At 42.7% G+C, this 15,179-nt stretch overlaps 1 protein-coding gene across 1 annotated transcript; it reads left to right on the top strand.

The window, feature by feature from the left end:
• Window positions 1-1,127: 1,127 nt before the first annotated feature.
• Window positions 1,128-11,678, top strand: LOC102225866 (serine/threonine-protein kinase SIK2-like). Its single transcript, XM_014468433.2, has 14 exons — window positions 1,128-1,397; window positions 1,779-1,978; window positions 2,089-2,205; window positions 5,042-5,105; window positions 5,390-5,551; window positions 5,797-5,921; window positions 6,004-6,127; window positions 6,222-6,442; window positions 6,622-6,771; window positions 6,864-6,974; window positions 7,381-7,603; window positions 7,686-7,940; window positions 8,027-8,216; window positions 8,789-11,678. Exons 2-14 carry the CDS (start codon window positions 1,826-1,828, stop codon window positions 9,306-9,308), a joined length of 2,415 nt encoding a protein of 804 aa, XP_014323919.1. The 5' UTR covers window positions 1,128-1,397; window positions 1,779-1,825; the 3' UTR covers window positions 9,309-11,678.
• Window positions 11,679-15,179: the final 3,501 nt, after the last annotated feature.

Here is a 15,179-nt window from a genome sequence, read left to right as displayed (position 1 = left end):
AATGTTTTGACCCCATCTCCTGGGATTAACTCCTTAACTTTGCTGGCATGCATTACTATTCTTTTCCTATGCAACACCACAGCATACAAATCCTAAAGTACAGTGTAGTTATTGCAACTGTCCCTATGTAACTCTTTACAAGAACTCATACATCTCTGTGAACTTGGTATTTGTTTTGTAATACAGTACTGATTATTTTCCTTGTGCACTAACTGCCTGTTGCATAATTGAAACATCCATCAATCCATCCATTATTCATACAGGCTTCGTTTTGCAGGTTTGCTGGAGGCCGGTGCACGTCTCCAGCTGTCACTGGGCAAAAGGACAAGTTAGAGACTGGACAAGTCACCAGTCTATCACAGGACGACTGAGAGAAGCAGCACAAACAAAGTATGCGCATATACGCCCTCCCAAATCAGCAATTTAGCGTAAAGTAACCTAAAAGTCATGCTTTTGGACTGTGGGTGGAAGCTGTAGAGAACCAACACATGCCCAGGGAGAAGTTGCAGGCTTCATACAGAAACACTCAGGCTGGGATCCGAACTCAGTACTTCCTTGCTGCAGGGCAAAAGTTGTATAATTGCAACATGCACTCTCTAATTATCTTCTGAAAAGGATATATATTAAAACATACATAAATAATACGTTTACTTGCATCCTAAGGGTGTTTAACTGTTGCTGCATGTGGAGGAATACTTCAGAATAAAAGTTTCAGATTTAAATGTATTTAATTTGGCGATGATTTAGAGTTGAGTAACTGAGAGCAGCGAAACCAGCCCGCTTTCTGTTTCTGTTCCTGCTGAGGATGCGCGCGCTCCCGCTCCGGCGAAGCGCGAGACGGAGAGCCCGTGAGCTGAGCCCCGGCGGACGGAAACATCACGTGGTGACACATCTTTACGACTGACGTCACCGTTCCCATCTCCAAGCAACCTCTTCATCAGCATTCGCGTCACCGAGCGCCCTAGCCGAGCGGTTGCCCAGCAACCCGTGCGTCGCGCTCGGGTCCGGCCTTGCCTCGCACCCAGCTCGGAGCTCTGACGCGGGTGTGACGTTAATGAGGTGGGTATCAATTTGTTATGGTGGCTGGGGAGCGAGCGGGGGGAGGAAAGGAAGGAAGGGAGGGAGGGAGGAGGAGGAGTTCCCTCTGCGAGTGCCGAAGCCCTCAGCTCTGCATTCCGGCGGAGCTTTCAGGCGCACACCGACCGCAGCGCAGTCCCGGGCCGAAAGCCTTCCTGTGAGCTCAGAGAGAAGAGCTGAAGGGAAAAGTTGCATCGCGCGTGGTTCCCGCAGTTTTTCCTTCTTTGATGCGTTTGTTTTTCGGAGCTGTGGTGGAATGGTTCACTTTTCGTCACACAGCAGTCTGAACTGTGAGAGAAGGCGCTTTATGTCTTTCTAAGGTAAGACTTTGTCACTTTTCGTTGCTTAATATTTGGTTTATAGTCCGTCGTCGCCAAAAACAAACAAACAATAGAAGTGCGCGAATGAGTAAATAAATATTTTGGCTACTTTCGTCAAGTGCCATAATTTCTCATTTTACTTTTTAGCCACTTTTAGTTGATTAGAGATTGTTCGGTGTTTGATTTGTGGGACTAGAGTGATTTATAATAAAATATCAAACTTCTTTAACAAAATATTTATGTCTATTTTGAATAACAATAACATTTCCAATAATAATAATATATTTTTTTTACATCTTTTTCGTTGATTTTCTAGGTCTGTGTAGGTTTAATAGAGATTACGGTATATTAAATGAGTAATTGTTTTGCTTGTTTTTACAGGTACAAGCCTCCCTTTGTCTAAGCATTGCTACTACATTTGCTGCACCATGGTGATCATGACAGACACCAGCAGGGCTGCTCAGCCCAGCCCTGCGCAGGGGAGGCCACTTCAGGTCGGCTTCTATGAGATCATCCGCACCCTGGGGAAAGGAAACTTTGCAGTGGTGAAACTGGCCAAGCACAAAGTCACCAAAACACAGGTCAGCAGCCTTTCTTCTAACATGTAGTTAATTTAAAATGCATGCCTTTATTTATTTATTTTTTTTCATTTATTGCATGCTAATTCTTTTTTATGCATTTCATTTCCCAGGTGGCAATAAAAATAATTGATAAGACCAGACTGAGCCCCTCTAACCTGGAGAAAATTTACAGAGAGGTGCAGATAATGAAGCTGCTGAACCATCCCCATATCATCAAGCTCTACCAGGTGTGTGTCGTATCTTGTCTCTTCTCTGCTGCGGTTTTGCATGGGGTGCAACAGTACGTGTGCAGATTACTGGAAGGCGTGCGGTTTCTGAGTTTCCCTCTCTATGTTTGGGAGTTTGTCTAAGTTTGTGTGGAAAACTTTGCACATTTAACAGTGCTGGACTGCAGAGCACTGTGCGTCATTATTGCACACATCAGGAAATAGCAGTGGTAATAAGTAAGAAGGAAATAAGGGGCATTTGGCATGAAAGTGGTTTTCACCAGCTGGTGGTGCGCTGCTGATTCTCAGAGTACTCTAAATCATAAGTACAGCACAACAGCATTAGTACAATCCTATTTGACCTCGCTCGCTATCGCTCTCGCTCTGTGCAAGGACATTTATGGGCACCATTGTGGAAACAATGCATTTGTAGCATGTTTTTTGGTTATGTAATGATATGTTGGCTGAGGAAATGAGGGCTTAAGAGTAGTCAGGTGAGTGCTGGTGAAGGAAGTGTGCAGTATCAGAACATTAAGTCCAATTAGCACTTGTTAAAGCCAAGTGCAATGTGTCTGCTCGTCACGTGAAAGCCTCCTCACAAAGCGCTGCTTTACTCCTAATCAAATTGAAGACTTAGCGAGAAGAATCCGCTTCTACCATCTCAGCTGACCTTGCAGGCACTTTGGCACACGTCTGGCAACAAACACACAAACAAATACCCCTGGGAACAAGCAAACAAGCGCTGTTTTATTATTATTCACTCTCTTTTTGTTTTGCTGCCTTTGTGGATTACTTTACATCTGATTGTAAGTTCTGAGCAAGACATTATTTCTGGGAATCCCCCCTCCAAATATTATTTCTCCTCATATGCAGAGGTACATATTAAATCAATATTAATCTATACTCATTATTAGCGGAATGATAGCAATCTAATGTACTTCTTTAGTGTGTTTTTACAATTGAATTAACAGTAATTCTCTAATTATCTTATTTTCTTTGCCAGCAGTTTTATGTGCAGCTCAGAATAATTTTTGCTTACACCCTCGATAGAAAATGCAGAAAATCATTATGCATTTCAAAACTGGGATGAAATGATGATGAGATGTCTGGGCTGACATGCTGGTATTAATTTTGCACAAGTTGCATCTTAGTTGGATTTATCTGACTGAATAGTTAAAATAACTAACTAGTAAAACATACCATGGTTTACCTGTATTCACCCAGACATTCACAGCTAAAATGAATATGATGTTCATAATTAACAGAAAATTAATTATATGTTATGTATAGCATTCATTCATTCATTATCTTTTTATTTGATACATGAAATACAGAAACAACACCCACTAATTTTCACAGTATTTTTTTAAAGTAAATCTGCTTGTAGCCCCCCCCAAAAATCTATTTTTTTCTTCTCTTCTGTTTGTAGAGTAGCACAACTCAAATGCCCAGTCTTAACTAGCAAACACTAAGCCCTCTCTGTAAATGGATTGACATGATTCAACCTGTGAGGAATGTGAAGATGATTAATGTCTGAACGCTGTGGCTCTAGCAGGCTGACGAACCGATTGATGTTCTGCGCGTTTTGTTTCAGAGCAGCTGAAGTAATTTCATTTGGTTAATTAGTCATGAATCTAGTAAGTGATGATAAAGGGTGTTGTTACATCACTCCGATGGGTCTTGTGTTTGTGTCTAGCCTCTTTGTGACCTAGCCTCTGGCTGTTGACTTGATGGAGATGATGCTAGTCACATAATCCTCTCCTTCCTGTACAAAGGAAGGAATCTGGCATAAGGCAGTCTTATGATCTTTGTATCTGGGCTGTCTTTTTTTTTGCTTTGCTGCTGCTTTCACTCTCCTAGCATCATCATGGGAACAAGATGCATTTTCCCCTTGTAACATCAACAATAGCTGACCTTTCTTTGTCGTTTCATCCAAGCCCCTAGGGTTCAGAAATACCCCAAAGGTGGGGCACTGAGCGTAAACTTAGCCGATCTCCTGTAATGTAAGCAAAAATGAAGGTAAAGGTTTTTCTATGAGGCTTTTTGAATGTAAAATATGGCTGAATGAGGGCCTTTAAAGCAGCAGTATGACGTTAGCATCACCTCAAGGTGACTGAGCTCCAGAGAATGGCTCTATCTTACAGATAAACACTGTTTTCCTCTGCACTGAGTATTCACTCACCACCCTTTGGTTCTCTAAAGGGTCTGGACAAACTAAAACTCCTCCATTCAGTGGAATTTGGTGACATTCAGTTCAAAACCGGCCGGCGGCATTATCCGTACGGGCTTTTTGTCATCTGACGGAAAATTGCTTTGTTGTGCAACCTTTCAGCTGAAACTACTCCGTCCCCGGGGGCCTCAGAGGAAACGGAGGCCCTCTGTGAGCTCCAGGGAAAGACTGGGACTTTTACCGCACGTACGCTGCTTTTAATACAAAAGACAGGCCCCGTGTGAGCAAGCCTGTGTGAAACTGTTGCACTTTCTTCGCCATAAGGAGGCTGGGGAATTGTGAAATTAAACACTAGCGTCTGTTGCCAACCGGTGCTAGCCACTGGGTAACACCCCCAATCATTGAAGTAGCTGGTCTGTAAGTGAATGTTAAGAATTTTAGTTAGGGTTTGTGTTGACGTGTGTAAACTGGTGTTTAAAACATGATAAAAATGTGCTCAGGAAATTGGTCGGCTTATGTAATGCGATGGAAAGCCTTTGGTATTTTTGCAACGAGTGGAACAAGTTTATGGAGAAGTATGTGAAAGAGGTTTTGGTGGTTAGGAAATGTCTCGCGGCTGCACAGGAATTCTTGGAACAAGTTTTACACTTGACTCAGTCATTTAAATCTCGCTTTTCTCTCTCCTAGGTCATGGAGACCAAAGACATGCTGTACATTGTCACAGAGTATGCAAAGAACGGTGAGATGTTCGGTAAGTTCTCATCTGATCCGGATAGTTTGACATAAAACCCTTTGACTTTAATATTAAGCATGCAAAAGTGTGGAATTTGCTTTTAAAATTTTCCAGCTCTGGATAAATATGGAAAAAAGGAAAGTAATAATGAAAAACATTAGAATTTTTGAGGCTTTTTAACATTTTCTAAAGAACAAAATCCTAACAATGCTAATAATAATTAAGTCGTCTGTTAAATTTGTAATTAAATGTCATGATTAGCCACTAAAACGTCTGCTCTCTTTCTCCCTCCCTTTCTGCAGACCACCTGACCTCAAACGGCCGCATGAGTGAAGACGAGGCACGGAAGAAGTTCTGGCAGATCCTCACGGCCGTGGACTACTGCCACCGGCATCACATCGTTCACCGCGACCTCAAAACCGAGAACCTGCTGCTGGATGCCAACATGAACATCAAACTGGCCGGTAGGTCTACAACATAAACCTGTCGCTGCTCTCATATTTACTGGGAAGCAAAGTGCGAGACAAAGTTAATTGGTTTAAGAGTATTTGCAGCCGCTCTGGGATTTCTAAACGGCTATCATTAAATCAGTGCTGATTGAATGTGAACGATTGAGTCGGTGCACTAGGAGTGATATTAAGCAGTGAGCATGTTTCTCAGGATGTTCCTCAGATTTAAAGTGATGGATGCGTTTGTGTGTGCCTTGTAGACTTTGGGTTTGGGAACTTCTACAACGCAGGGGAGCCTCTGTCTACGTGGTGCGGCAGCCCGCCTTATGCCGCTCCCGAAGTGTTTGAGGGGAAAGAGTATGAGGGACCACAGCTTGATATTTGGGTAAGCACACAATGGATAAAAGCAAAAACAACTAACTGGAAGTTTAAAGCATAAATTAATCCTTTCTCTTTTCTGCTCACAGAGCCTCGGTGTAGTGCTTTACGTTCTGGTCTGCGGCTCTCTTCCGTTCGATGCACCCAGCCTTCCCGCTCTCAGACAGAGAGTCACAGAGGGACGATTCAGGATTCCCTTCTTCATGTCCCAAGGTACACACCTCCTTTTTTTTTTTTTTTTTGACAAAATCTGAAAGTGAACTACCCAGAACCAGTCGGGCTCATCGCATTTTTCTACCCTCAATAGACTGTGAAAATCTGATCCGTAAGATGCTAGTGGTGGACCCGGCCAAAAGGATCAGCGTAACCCAGATCAAGCAGCACCGCTGGATGCTGGCCGACCCGTCGGCTGCCCACCAGACCCTCAGCCATTCCCTCACAGAGTACAACTCCAACCTGGGCGATTACAGCGAACCGGTGCTGGGCATCATGAACACGCTGGGCATCGATCGCCAGAGGACAATCGAGGTGAGAAAAAGAGCTTCTCACTCATCTGCAGTGCCTCGTGAATATATTTACGCTCTTGCTATTATTTGAGTTTCAAGTCCCTCCTTGGAAAAAGTCACACCACAACACGATGCTGCAGATTAAGCAGTCAACTGAAGTGTTTCATTTCTGTCACTAATCTGCTGTTCCTTTTCCCACAGTCTCTGCAGAGCAGCAGCTATAATCACTTTTCCGCCATCTACTACCTGCTGCTGGAGCGAGTGCAAGAGCATCGCGCTCAGCAACTGAGTCGTCAGTGTGGGACCTGGAGCCAGAGACCCCGCAGTACGTCCGACTCCACCTGCCCAGAGGTCAGCGCTCCATCAGGATGTACAATACTCAGTCCTGTTTTCATTTAAAGCTCAAGTCCAAAGCTGATTTTTATTGTTGGTCTTTTCTCTAGGTCATCATGGAGTCCAGTGAGCGTTTTAGATCTACTCCTTTCTCACTCCCATCCAAAAACACTCCTCCTGTGTATTCCGAGGTGGAGTGCGACCAAGGTGGACTATTCCAGGTAAATTGAAATCCTGACGTCCTTCATCAGCTCGCTGTGGTTAGTAGAGAACCATGTGTGTTGTGGCCATTTATGTTTAGGTTTTGTGAATCAAAATCCCATTTAAGTTAGAATATACTCTGTGGATGTTTTTTGTTTGTCAAAATGTCCGGTGTGACGACGGGGAGTTTTTAAAAATTATTTTGCGACTTCTTAGCTATTATTTTGTCTATATTTTTGCTAGAAATAAACGGCATAAACTTTTCAAATAATCAAGTCGGAACTGCTTTCATGAAACTAACAACCCGTCGCCACCCACAACCTTTTCTTGGAATAATTTTGCTTTTGGAGCTTAGACAGCCATGATAACTTGGAAATTCAGCAACCAGTCTCCATCAACAACCGCCTTGCTCCTTCTGCTTTTCAGCGGGTGGTGTTCCCGGTGGAGGCCAGCCTGAACAGACTCCTCTGGAACCGCTCCATCTCACCCAACAGCCTGCTGGAGACCAGCATCAGCGAGGAGGTGCGTCCCAGGGACCTGGAGGAGGAGGAGGCCACGCAGAGCCTCGGGCCCTTGCTTCCGCCCACAACGTCCCGCAGACACACTGTGGCCGAGGTCTCCGCCCGTTTCCACCAGTGCAACCCTCCATGTCAGTATTCATTGTAAGCACAACTACACGTTTCACTCTGCCAGGTCAGGATGCTAAAACTTCCTCTGCTCCGTCTCTGTAGGTATTGTGGTGAGTCCCTCAGACGGAGCGTCGTCAGACAGCTGTCTGAAGTCCTCATGCAGTCCCGCTCCCACACTGCAGTCTGCTGTGGGGGAGATGTCAACACTTCTGGCCTCCAGGGCTGAAGGTGGAACTGGGCTTCCTGCCGGAGCTCCTCTGGCTCTCTCCTCCCACCTGGTGCCCCAAGCTCAGAGCAGCCTGCCCGCTGTCAGCTTCCAGGAAGGCCGCAGGGCCTCCGACACCTCCCTCACACAAGGTACGCACTCACACCACCGCCTCCGGAACGACTCGACCTGCTGTGTGTTTGCACCTTGTAACCTTAAGGTTTCTGTGTTCCTGTAGGCCTCAAAGCTTTCCGCCAACAGCTGAGGAAAAACACGCGCACCAAAGGCCTTCTGGGGTTGAATAAGATCAAAGGTCTGACCAGGCAGGTCGTTCCCCCTCCCACCTCCAACCGCGGCAGCCGAGGCTCCCTCGGCCCGGCCTTCTCCGAGCATCGCAGCATGCTGGAGGAGGTGCTGCACCAGCAAAGGTGAGACTCCTTGCAACAATTTGATCCTTCAAATGAAGTTTTTTTTAAAGCAAACCTTTCATTTTCTTGAATTTCTAAGAGGAATAAGTCCTGCAGAGGAATTCACTGAAAAAAATACAAAATTTAGCCAAGTAGTTTTGGTCTAGTTTCTAGTACATTTAAAATAAGACAAAACTATCTTACTAGAAACTTTTCAGCTAGATATAGTACTAGTACTTGTACTTTTTCATCAGTGTTAATGTATTATTGACTTAAAGCAAGCGCCTGTATCTTGCTGAAAAGTTACTTGTAAGTTACTTTTGTCTTATTTTAAGTTTACTAAGATATTTACATGAAAATCTAGACCAGAAATACTTGGTATGATTTTGTGTTTTTGCAGCGAAGTAGTTTTTAATTCATCAGAACGTGACGCAATCACAGAACAATCCCAAAAAGTAAATTAAAGTGCTTGTCTTTAAAGAGAAGAAATTGTTCTTAGTTGTGTTGTCTGAAAATGTGATCAGTAGAAATTTTAAGGGTAGATTTGTATCCTGACGTTAGAGCAGCATCTAATTCTTTGCATCTGTTTCCAGGATGCTGCAGATTCAGCACCAACCTCAACCCCAGGTCCAGGCCCCTCAGACCGGACCTACCCAGAACCCCCTGCTCTTCCTGGCCCAGCAGCAGTCGCCCTCTCCTCCACCCTCATCCACGTTTTCCCCTTCCTCCATCTTTGATGCTCCCGCCGTCCAGCCCGCCCTGCCTCCTCCTCCTCCTCAGCAGCCAGCTCCGGCGGGCCTCTGGCATCAAACCCTGGAGTCCTCCTCCTTCTCTGGCTGCTCCTCGCCTACGTCCAGCTGCTACTCCTCCTCCATGTCCCCCGTGGCCTCCGCCGCCTACATGCTCGAGGCGCGCCTGCACATCAGCCAGCAGCCCCAGCCTCTCCCCTTCGCCGTCCTGCAGCAGCCTCAGTCCGCAGCACAAAGCCCCTTCCCCGTCCCGTCCAAGCTGGCTGTGTGGAGCATGGGCCCGGTCTCCGGCGCCGACTCCGGCATGCAGGAGCTGGGCCTGGCCGGACAGCAGCAGCTCAGCAGCTGCGTGATGGTGAAATAAAATGGAGGACTGTCCCCAGGAAACAACAGAGCACAACTGAGTGAAAGAAACAAAAAGTCGATGCAAGCGACAAACTGGCACGTGAGAATGTGTCCACCTTTGTGTGCTTTTTGAGACCATATAAGCTAAAGACTAAGCAATAACCAAACTCTGGATTGAGGCGGTGAATTCAGCAGCCAGAGAAGCAATAAGAGCGAACGGCTCTCTTCCAGCTCTCCCGACGGACTCACTAGAATGAGATCAGCTGAAATATTTGACTCTCGAATTCTGATGCTGTCTAAGTGAACAAGAAGATTCCCTCCTCTGCTCTTTGTTCGACTTCTTCTTTGGTTAAGTAAGACCAAAATTCTTCCCCACTTTGTTCGCCTTTCTAGAGACTTTTCTCTGTAGCAGTGCAATGAACATGCAGTGCAGCGCTCTGAGCTCGAAAGCGTTCACTGAAGGACTTGTATGGAAACTGTGACGATTTTTTTTGTTTGTTTTGTTTCAGTGCGAGATTGTTTATGCTGCGCAAAATGCTGCTTTTTACCTCAAGCTGCAGGAAGACTGTGATGTAGTAATCAGCCAAAACTGAATGAAGACGTGGTTTCGCTGATTTAGTTAAAGCACAAACAGGTACATCGGGGTGAAGATCCACAATGTCTTCGTTTGCTGAGCGCCTCCATGTTAGATGCTTTTACTACCTCCTCAGGCAACAGGGTGAAATCACACCAGAGAACATGTTTTCACGTTAGACATGGAAGAGCAGACGCATTGCTGCCCTGTAGAAAAGATACGTCAGCTCACCCGCCATATTGTGAGTGGCAAATTGACCTTGAAGAGCAAACTGAGCGAAAATAAAAGAAGCACTAAAAGTTTACGTTCAACTAAATTGTTATATGCAATATTTGTTCACTTAATACCAACAGAGACAAAAAAATGTATTTGATGTAAAAATAGTGAACAACATTAGTGAGCAGTAAGAATTGACATCGCTTTCTCTATTATAATTCACCTAAATCCCTCGGGACAGAACTACCTTCTATATGCTTTTGCCCTCACACTATTGCGGCGTTGACCTACGATCTGGACGCTCCGGAGGCGTCTCCACTTCTTTGTCCTTGTTTTTCACTCCCAGTGTATCAGAGGAAAGCTGGACAGAACAAAGACTGTAGGAACAGTGCAATATTTCACACAGAAACTCGACGGAAAGACAAGGTTAAAAATTACGTGTTCTGCCTGAGGTTTTCCTTCGTTTTTTTTTTTTTTAATCTTTAAATGTGTTTGATCTCGCTTTGCTAGCTGGCCGACCAGAAAAGGTACTCGTTATTATGCGATCCAATAAACATGACACTGTAGTGATTTAGAGGAAGGCATTTAAAAACAACAACAAACAAACAACTGCTGCTTCATCCTGCAGAGTGCTCGTAGTTAACAGAAAGAAATTTTGGGTTTTACCAAAGAGCGAACAGCACAGGCGATCTCTCAAAGACACACTACTGACTTTTTCCTTTTTTCAAATGCTGTCTCAAGATGTAGCCGGGTGGTTAGCAACCATTTTTATGTGATCTGAAACTCCTGCTGCCACCAAATCCTAAAGCTACACCTTTTCTTTGTATCTCTAGCTGTTACTGTCAGGACCATGGTTGTGTTCTCTCTTTTTTTGTACTTTTTTAGAAAAGAAGAAGAAGAAAAAAAAACAATAAAAAAAAACTAAACCTAAATATAGCAATACCATATTGTGAAGGAAGCTGAACTTTATTCAGTGGCTACAACCTTAGTTCAGATGAAGCGATGTGTGTTATTGTGTGTTCAGTTCTTCGTCTCATATCTGTGAAACATCTCATAGGAGAGCAGTGTTCCTCCAGGTTCCTGGAAACGTGCAGTGTTGATATTCCAGTTTTTGGTTGATTGCACTCACCACCGACACTTGTGCCTTTTACCCGAACAAACTCACAATCAGAACCCTCCGTCACCGATTGTGACTGAAAAAAAAAAAAGATGCATGCGTTCATTCATTCATTCATTGGTCCCTCTGAATTTTTTTTTAAGCTTACTGTTTTAACAGAAGCAAAATTTGCACTTTATGTTAAGGATTTTCTTTTATTTGTTGGTTTCTTATGATGGAAGAAAAAAAAAACCGGTCAAACACTAAGAATTGTGATGCAAATCAATAAGATGATCCTTTGGATAAAAACTTCAGATAATAAGAAGTATTTCCTGTTTGTTTTTTAAATTGTTACTTGACTGTTTGAGCATGATCATGTCTTTGTGTGTGTGTGTGTGTGTGTATGAAGAGAAGGACCAGAAGGAAGAAGGAGAGAAAATGTTTAAGAAAGATTGTTTATTTATGTGGCTATTTATTTAAATAAAGTTCACTTCCTGAAGTATGTGCCTTGTCTCTAAATTTTTCTGTATCAGATGTTTAAAATGATCTTCTGTTTATATCTTTTTATTTGCTTTGGGATGGAGTGAAGAGTAGCTAAAAGAAACCTGTCTCTGTCATCCCCAGGCGTAAACAGGGAGCAATGGATTGCTCATTAAATTTAAAAAGAAATTGCATACAGTGGATGTAAACAAAGAATGCAGTAGTTCAAAAGTGTTGCAATCCTAAGTAATTTCAAAACTTTTCCAAAAATATTAAGTGACCTGTACCCTGTACAGTTCAACTTAAGAAATGAAAAAAGGAAGAATGTAATAAATACATGCTTTTAGGCCTATTTTTATTCCATTTCAGCCACTGAATTTCTGCCAGATTGCATGTCTATTCTAAAACTTTACAAAAACCACCACTTTTGCAAACTTTGGCTTTAGCTAAATGACAAAAAACGAGCAAATATCAGAAAAACCAGCTGAACTTTATTCAAGGTTCTTCATATTCACCCAAAAACATTGAATGTTTGAATTTAATCCAATCAACAACATGTTCATTAAATGGTAAGCACAATTTTTTCAGCCAGCTTTTTCACATTTTTCCCTGTAGACTATTAATACCAAATGGCTTGGGTTACATTAAAGCTCTAAACCAGCATTTTAATAGAAGTATGGAAACCTTTTACATACACATCATTAAATAGGGTTCAATAGTTTATATTTAGATGGGATTGTCAGGAGGACCAAGACAATGCAGCACTGGTAATTTTATGAAAAATAATTCTTAATGGATGGGGTTTTTTTTTTAGCCCCAGCCGAATAAATGTCCTCAAAATAAAGACAGGAAATGTGTCGATTTTTAATTTGAAACATTCTACTGCAATACAAGATTAATTTACTGTGTTTTTTTGACACGTCACGTCTTATTAATACACAAAAAAATGAAACAAGTGGTGCAGCAGGATCACAAGTTACTGTTAGCTCTCGGTGTTTCCTGTAGACGGATCTCTCCCAACCCTCTTCCAACGAGGCTCGCTGACGACAATGATGCATCTGACCCCAGTGACCGTCCCGGCCGCCCCGCTGATCCCGCTGATCCAGGACAGGTGTCTGACGTCTGACTGGAGAAGAGCTACGCGGGAGTCAAATGACGCAACGTGAGAAACTGAACGACCCGCAAACCAAGTCAACTCTGCCGCTCACTACTATCCCCTCATTGATGAGTGCAAGAGATGCCTGTTTAAAGTTTGCAGATTTCCCCCATGTTCACATTTAAATTGTTGCAAGCCATGTGCGTAATATACGTCTCGACATTTGGCTCATGGCTTCCGGGCAGGAACCTCGGCCTGACAGGAACGTTAATGACCAGCTGGCACAAACATATCAGCCCTCAGCTGCTGCCTGCTGCTGATCTGGTATCAGCCGGCCGACGTGCTCCACATAACACAGAGATATACTGTAGTTCAATACAAGCAGAACATCTCTGCAAAGTATCTGCAATGCAAATCTCCCGAGGAATTCTGTTGAGTCTTTCTGACGTCAGTTCCGCGGTAACAAGAACTCATCCCAAATGTTTGCTTCCAGAATGCTAATGCTAATGCTAATGCTCAGACAGTCTCAACTTAAAGCAAACAAAGATATGGTTTTTGAGCACAGATTGAAAGTTTTGAAAAAATCTTTAAAGTTAACTACTGAAATAAAATAGCAAAAAAACCACACAAAAAACGTGTAGCAATTAATCATAGTTTCCTTAGAATTGTGTAAGATTGATCATTTTACATAAAGGGAAGTGCACATATTTTTACAGTAAGCTGCATTCTAACACACTGATCTAAACCAGGGGTGTTCAAACTTTTTGTGATGTGGGTCAAAATTGTCGATTCAAAAATATTCGGGGGCCAGAAAAAAAAAGAGAACTAAAATCAAGCAAGTAAAGTTGTCAAATTTTTTGTTTATTTTTTGTAACAAAGGGATGTTAAGCATCAGAGATCCAAAACGTCAAAAAGATTTGCTGTGATAAAAGAAAGGCGTCTAGTTTCCAAATTCTTTTGGATTCAATTTAACACATTTATTCTCCGTTATAAGAACAGGATTTGTAAAATGCTGTTTGACCAAAATCAGTAAATTACATAAAAAAAACAATAGATGTGGTTCTACTTGCTGTAAAGGCATGGAAATAAAAAGACAAACATTTGGGTTGTATGTAAAAGGTTGTTTATATAACAATTACAATAATGTTACTTTGATTTAAAAATAAAAAGTCCAAGCGCCTGTACTAGAAGAACCAAGTTTCTATTGTTCTTGAACTGCAGTTGAAGAAGAGCATCTTCTTCCCCGTCTTCCTGCTTTCATTCGTCAGTAACTCTCTCAGTGGGTTTGCTGTGGTTAGATGGGTTTCTTGCTCTCAGATGATGGATTGTACGGTGCTCCAGGAATGTGGTTTTATAATCTAACTCGCCCTTAAACTTCTCCACCACTGCATCCCTCACCTGTCTGCTGCTCTACTTGATTTTCTTGATGCTGTTTGCTCTTAAATGTTCCCTAATAAACCTCCAAACAGCTGGATTTATACACCCAGGTGGACTTTATTAGTTTAGGAATGATGTGTGACAAGGAAATGTACTAGGTCAGCACTGAGGTTTTGTTTGCGTCATGGATATTTGTTTTGATGCACAAAGATACAGTTGAAGTACAGTGTAAAACAATGAAATATGAACATAATTGCTGTTCTAAATCAACTTCAGGTCAGGGCTGCAATAAAGGTCGCTGCCTCTGACCTATTGCTTGGGGTATGTCTCTGAAGACTCCCACGAAACCTTCCTGGGTGTGTCATTCGTGCTCGCTGCTATTTTTATATTTTCTTTGACAACGTTCATTAACAAGGCCAAACCCCTCCCAAAACATTTATTCACCTCTGATAGGTGCTCTCAAGTAGCCTGATCATTTTGTTGCAATGTGAGCTTCAGAAAAGGCATCTGATTGGATGCAGCGTAAGCATCTGCGAGTGACAGCGCAAACAAAACAAAACAAAACAAAACAAAACAAAACCATTTGTAATCACTGCACCAGAGACTACTTTGTAGGTCACATACACTGCAGGTCATAGAAAATGTGCTACAATTATCTAATTTAGACTTAAAATTAATGTCAATCAAGTATTCAACAAAGGAAAACATCAAATATATTACATGTTTTTACTGGGTTTCAACAAGAACCTTAGAGTTTTATTGGAGACATGGTGAAGCTGAGCGAATAGTTTTTGAGAAAAACTTTATCAGATCGACCGAGGTGATAATTTAACTTACCGGGAAACTGGGCATCTATGTAAGCAGATAATCGTATTTCACAAGACAAAGCCCTTATTGTCCATCTGAGCTGCTCCATTTAGCTCCAGGATTGCAGCTTCTGAACAGGTTTTACGAGCCCTTTGTGCACGCTTTCGCATGTTTGTTTTGTTGTTATGGCTAATTTCTGGATATCTAATGATTTAGCAATGGTCACAAACTTTCCCTTGTTTGA

This window comes from Xiphophorus maculatus, chromosome 7 (assembly GCF_002775205.1).
Source record: "Xiphophorus maculatus strain JP 163 A chromosome 7, X_maculatus-5.0-male, whole genome shotgun sequence".
NCBI lineage: Eukaryota > Metazoa > Chordata > Actinopteri > Cyprinodontiformes > Poeciliidae > Xiphophorus > Xiphophorus maculatus.
The sequence above is the reverse complement of the archived record's forward strand: the minus strand, read 5'-3'. Positions and strand labels throughout refer to the sequence as shown.

What these genes read in the sequence shown, in the direction of transcription:
- LOC102225866 (XM_014468433.2), top strand. Translation starts at nt 1,826, where the DNA reads ATGGTGATCATGACAGACACCAGCAGGGCTGCTCAGCCCAGCCCTGCG. An exon ending in CCGACTCCACCTGCCCAGAG is followed by an intron (nt 6,772 to 6,863) that starts GTCAGCGCTCCA and finishes TCTTTTCTCTAG; the next exon opens with GTCATCATGGAGTCCAGTGA. An exon ending in ACCAAGGTGGACTATTCCAG is followed by an intron (nt 6,975 to 7,380) that starts GTAAATTGAAAT and finishes TCTGCTTTTCAG; the next exon opens with CGGGTGGTGTTCCCGGTGGA.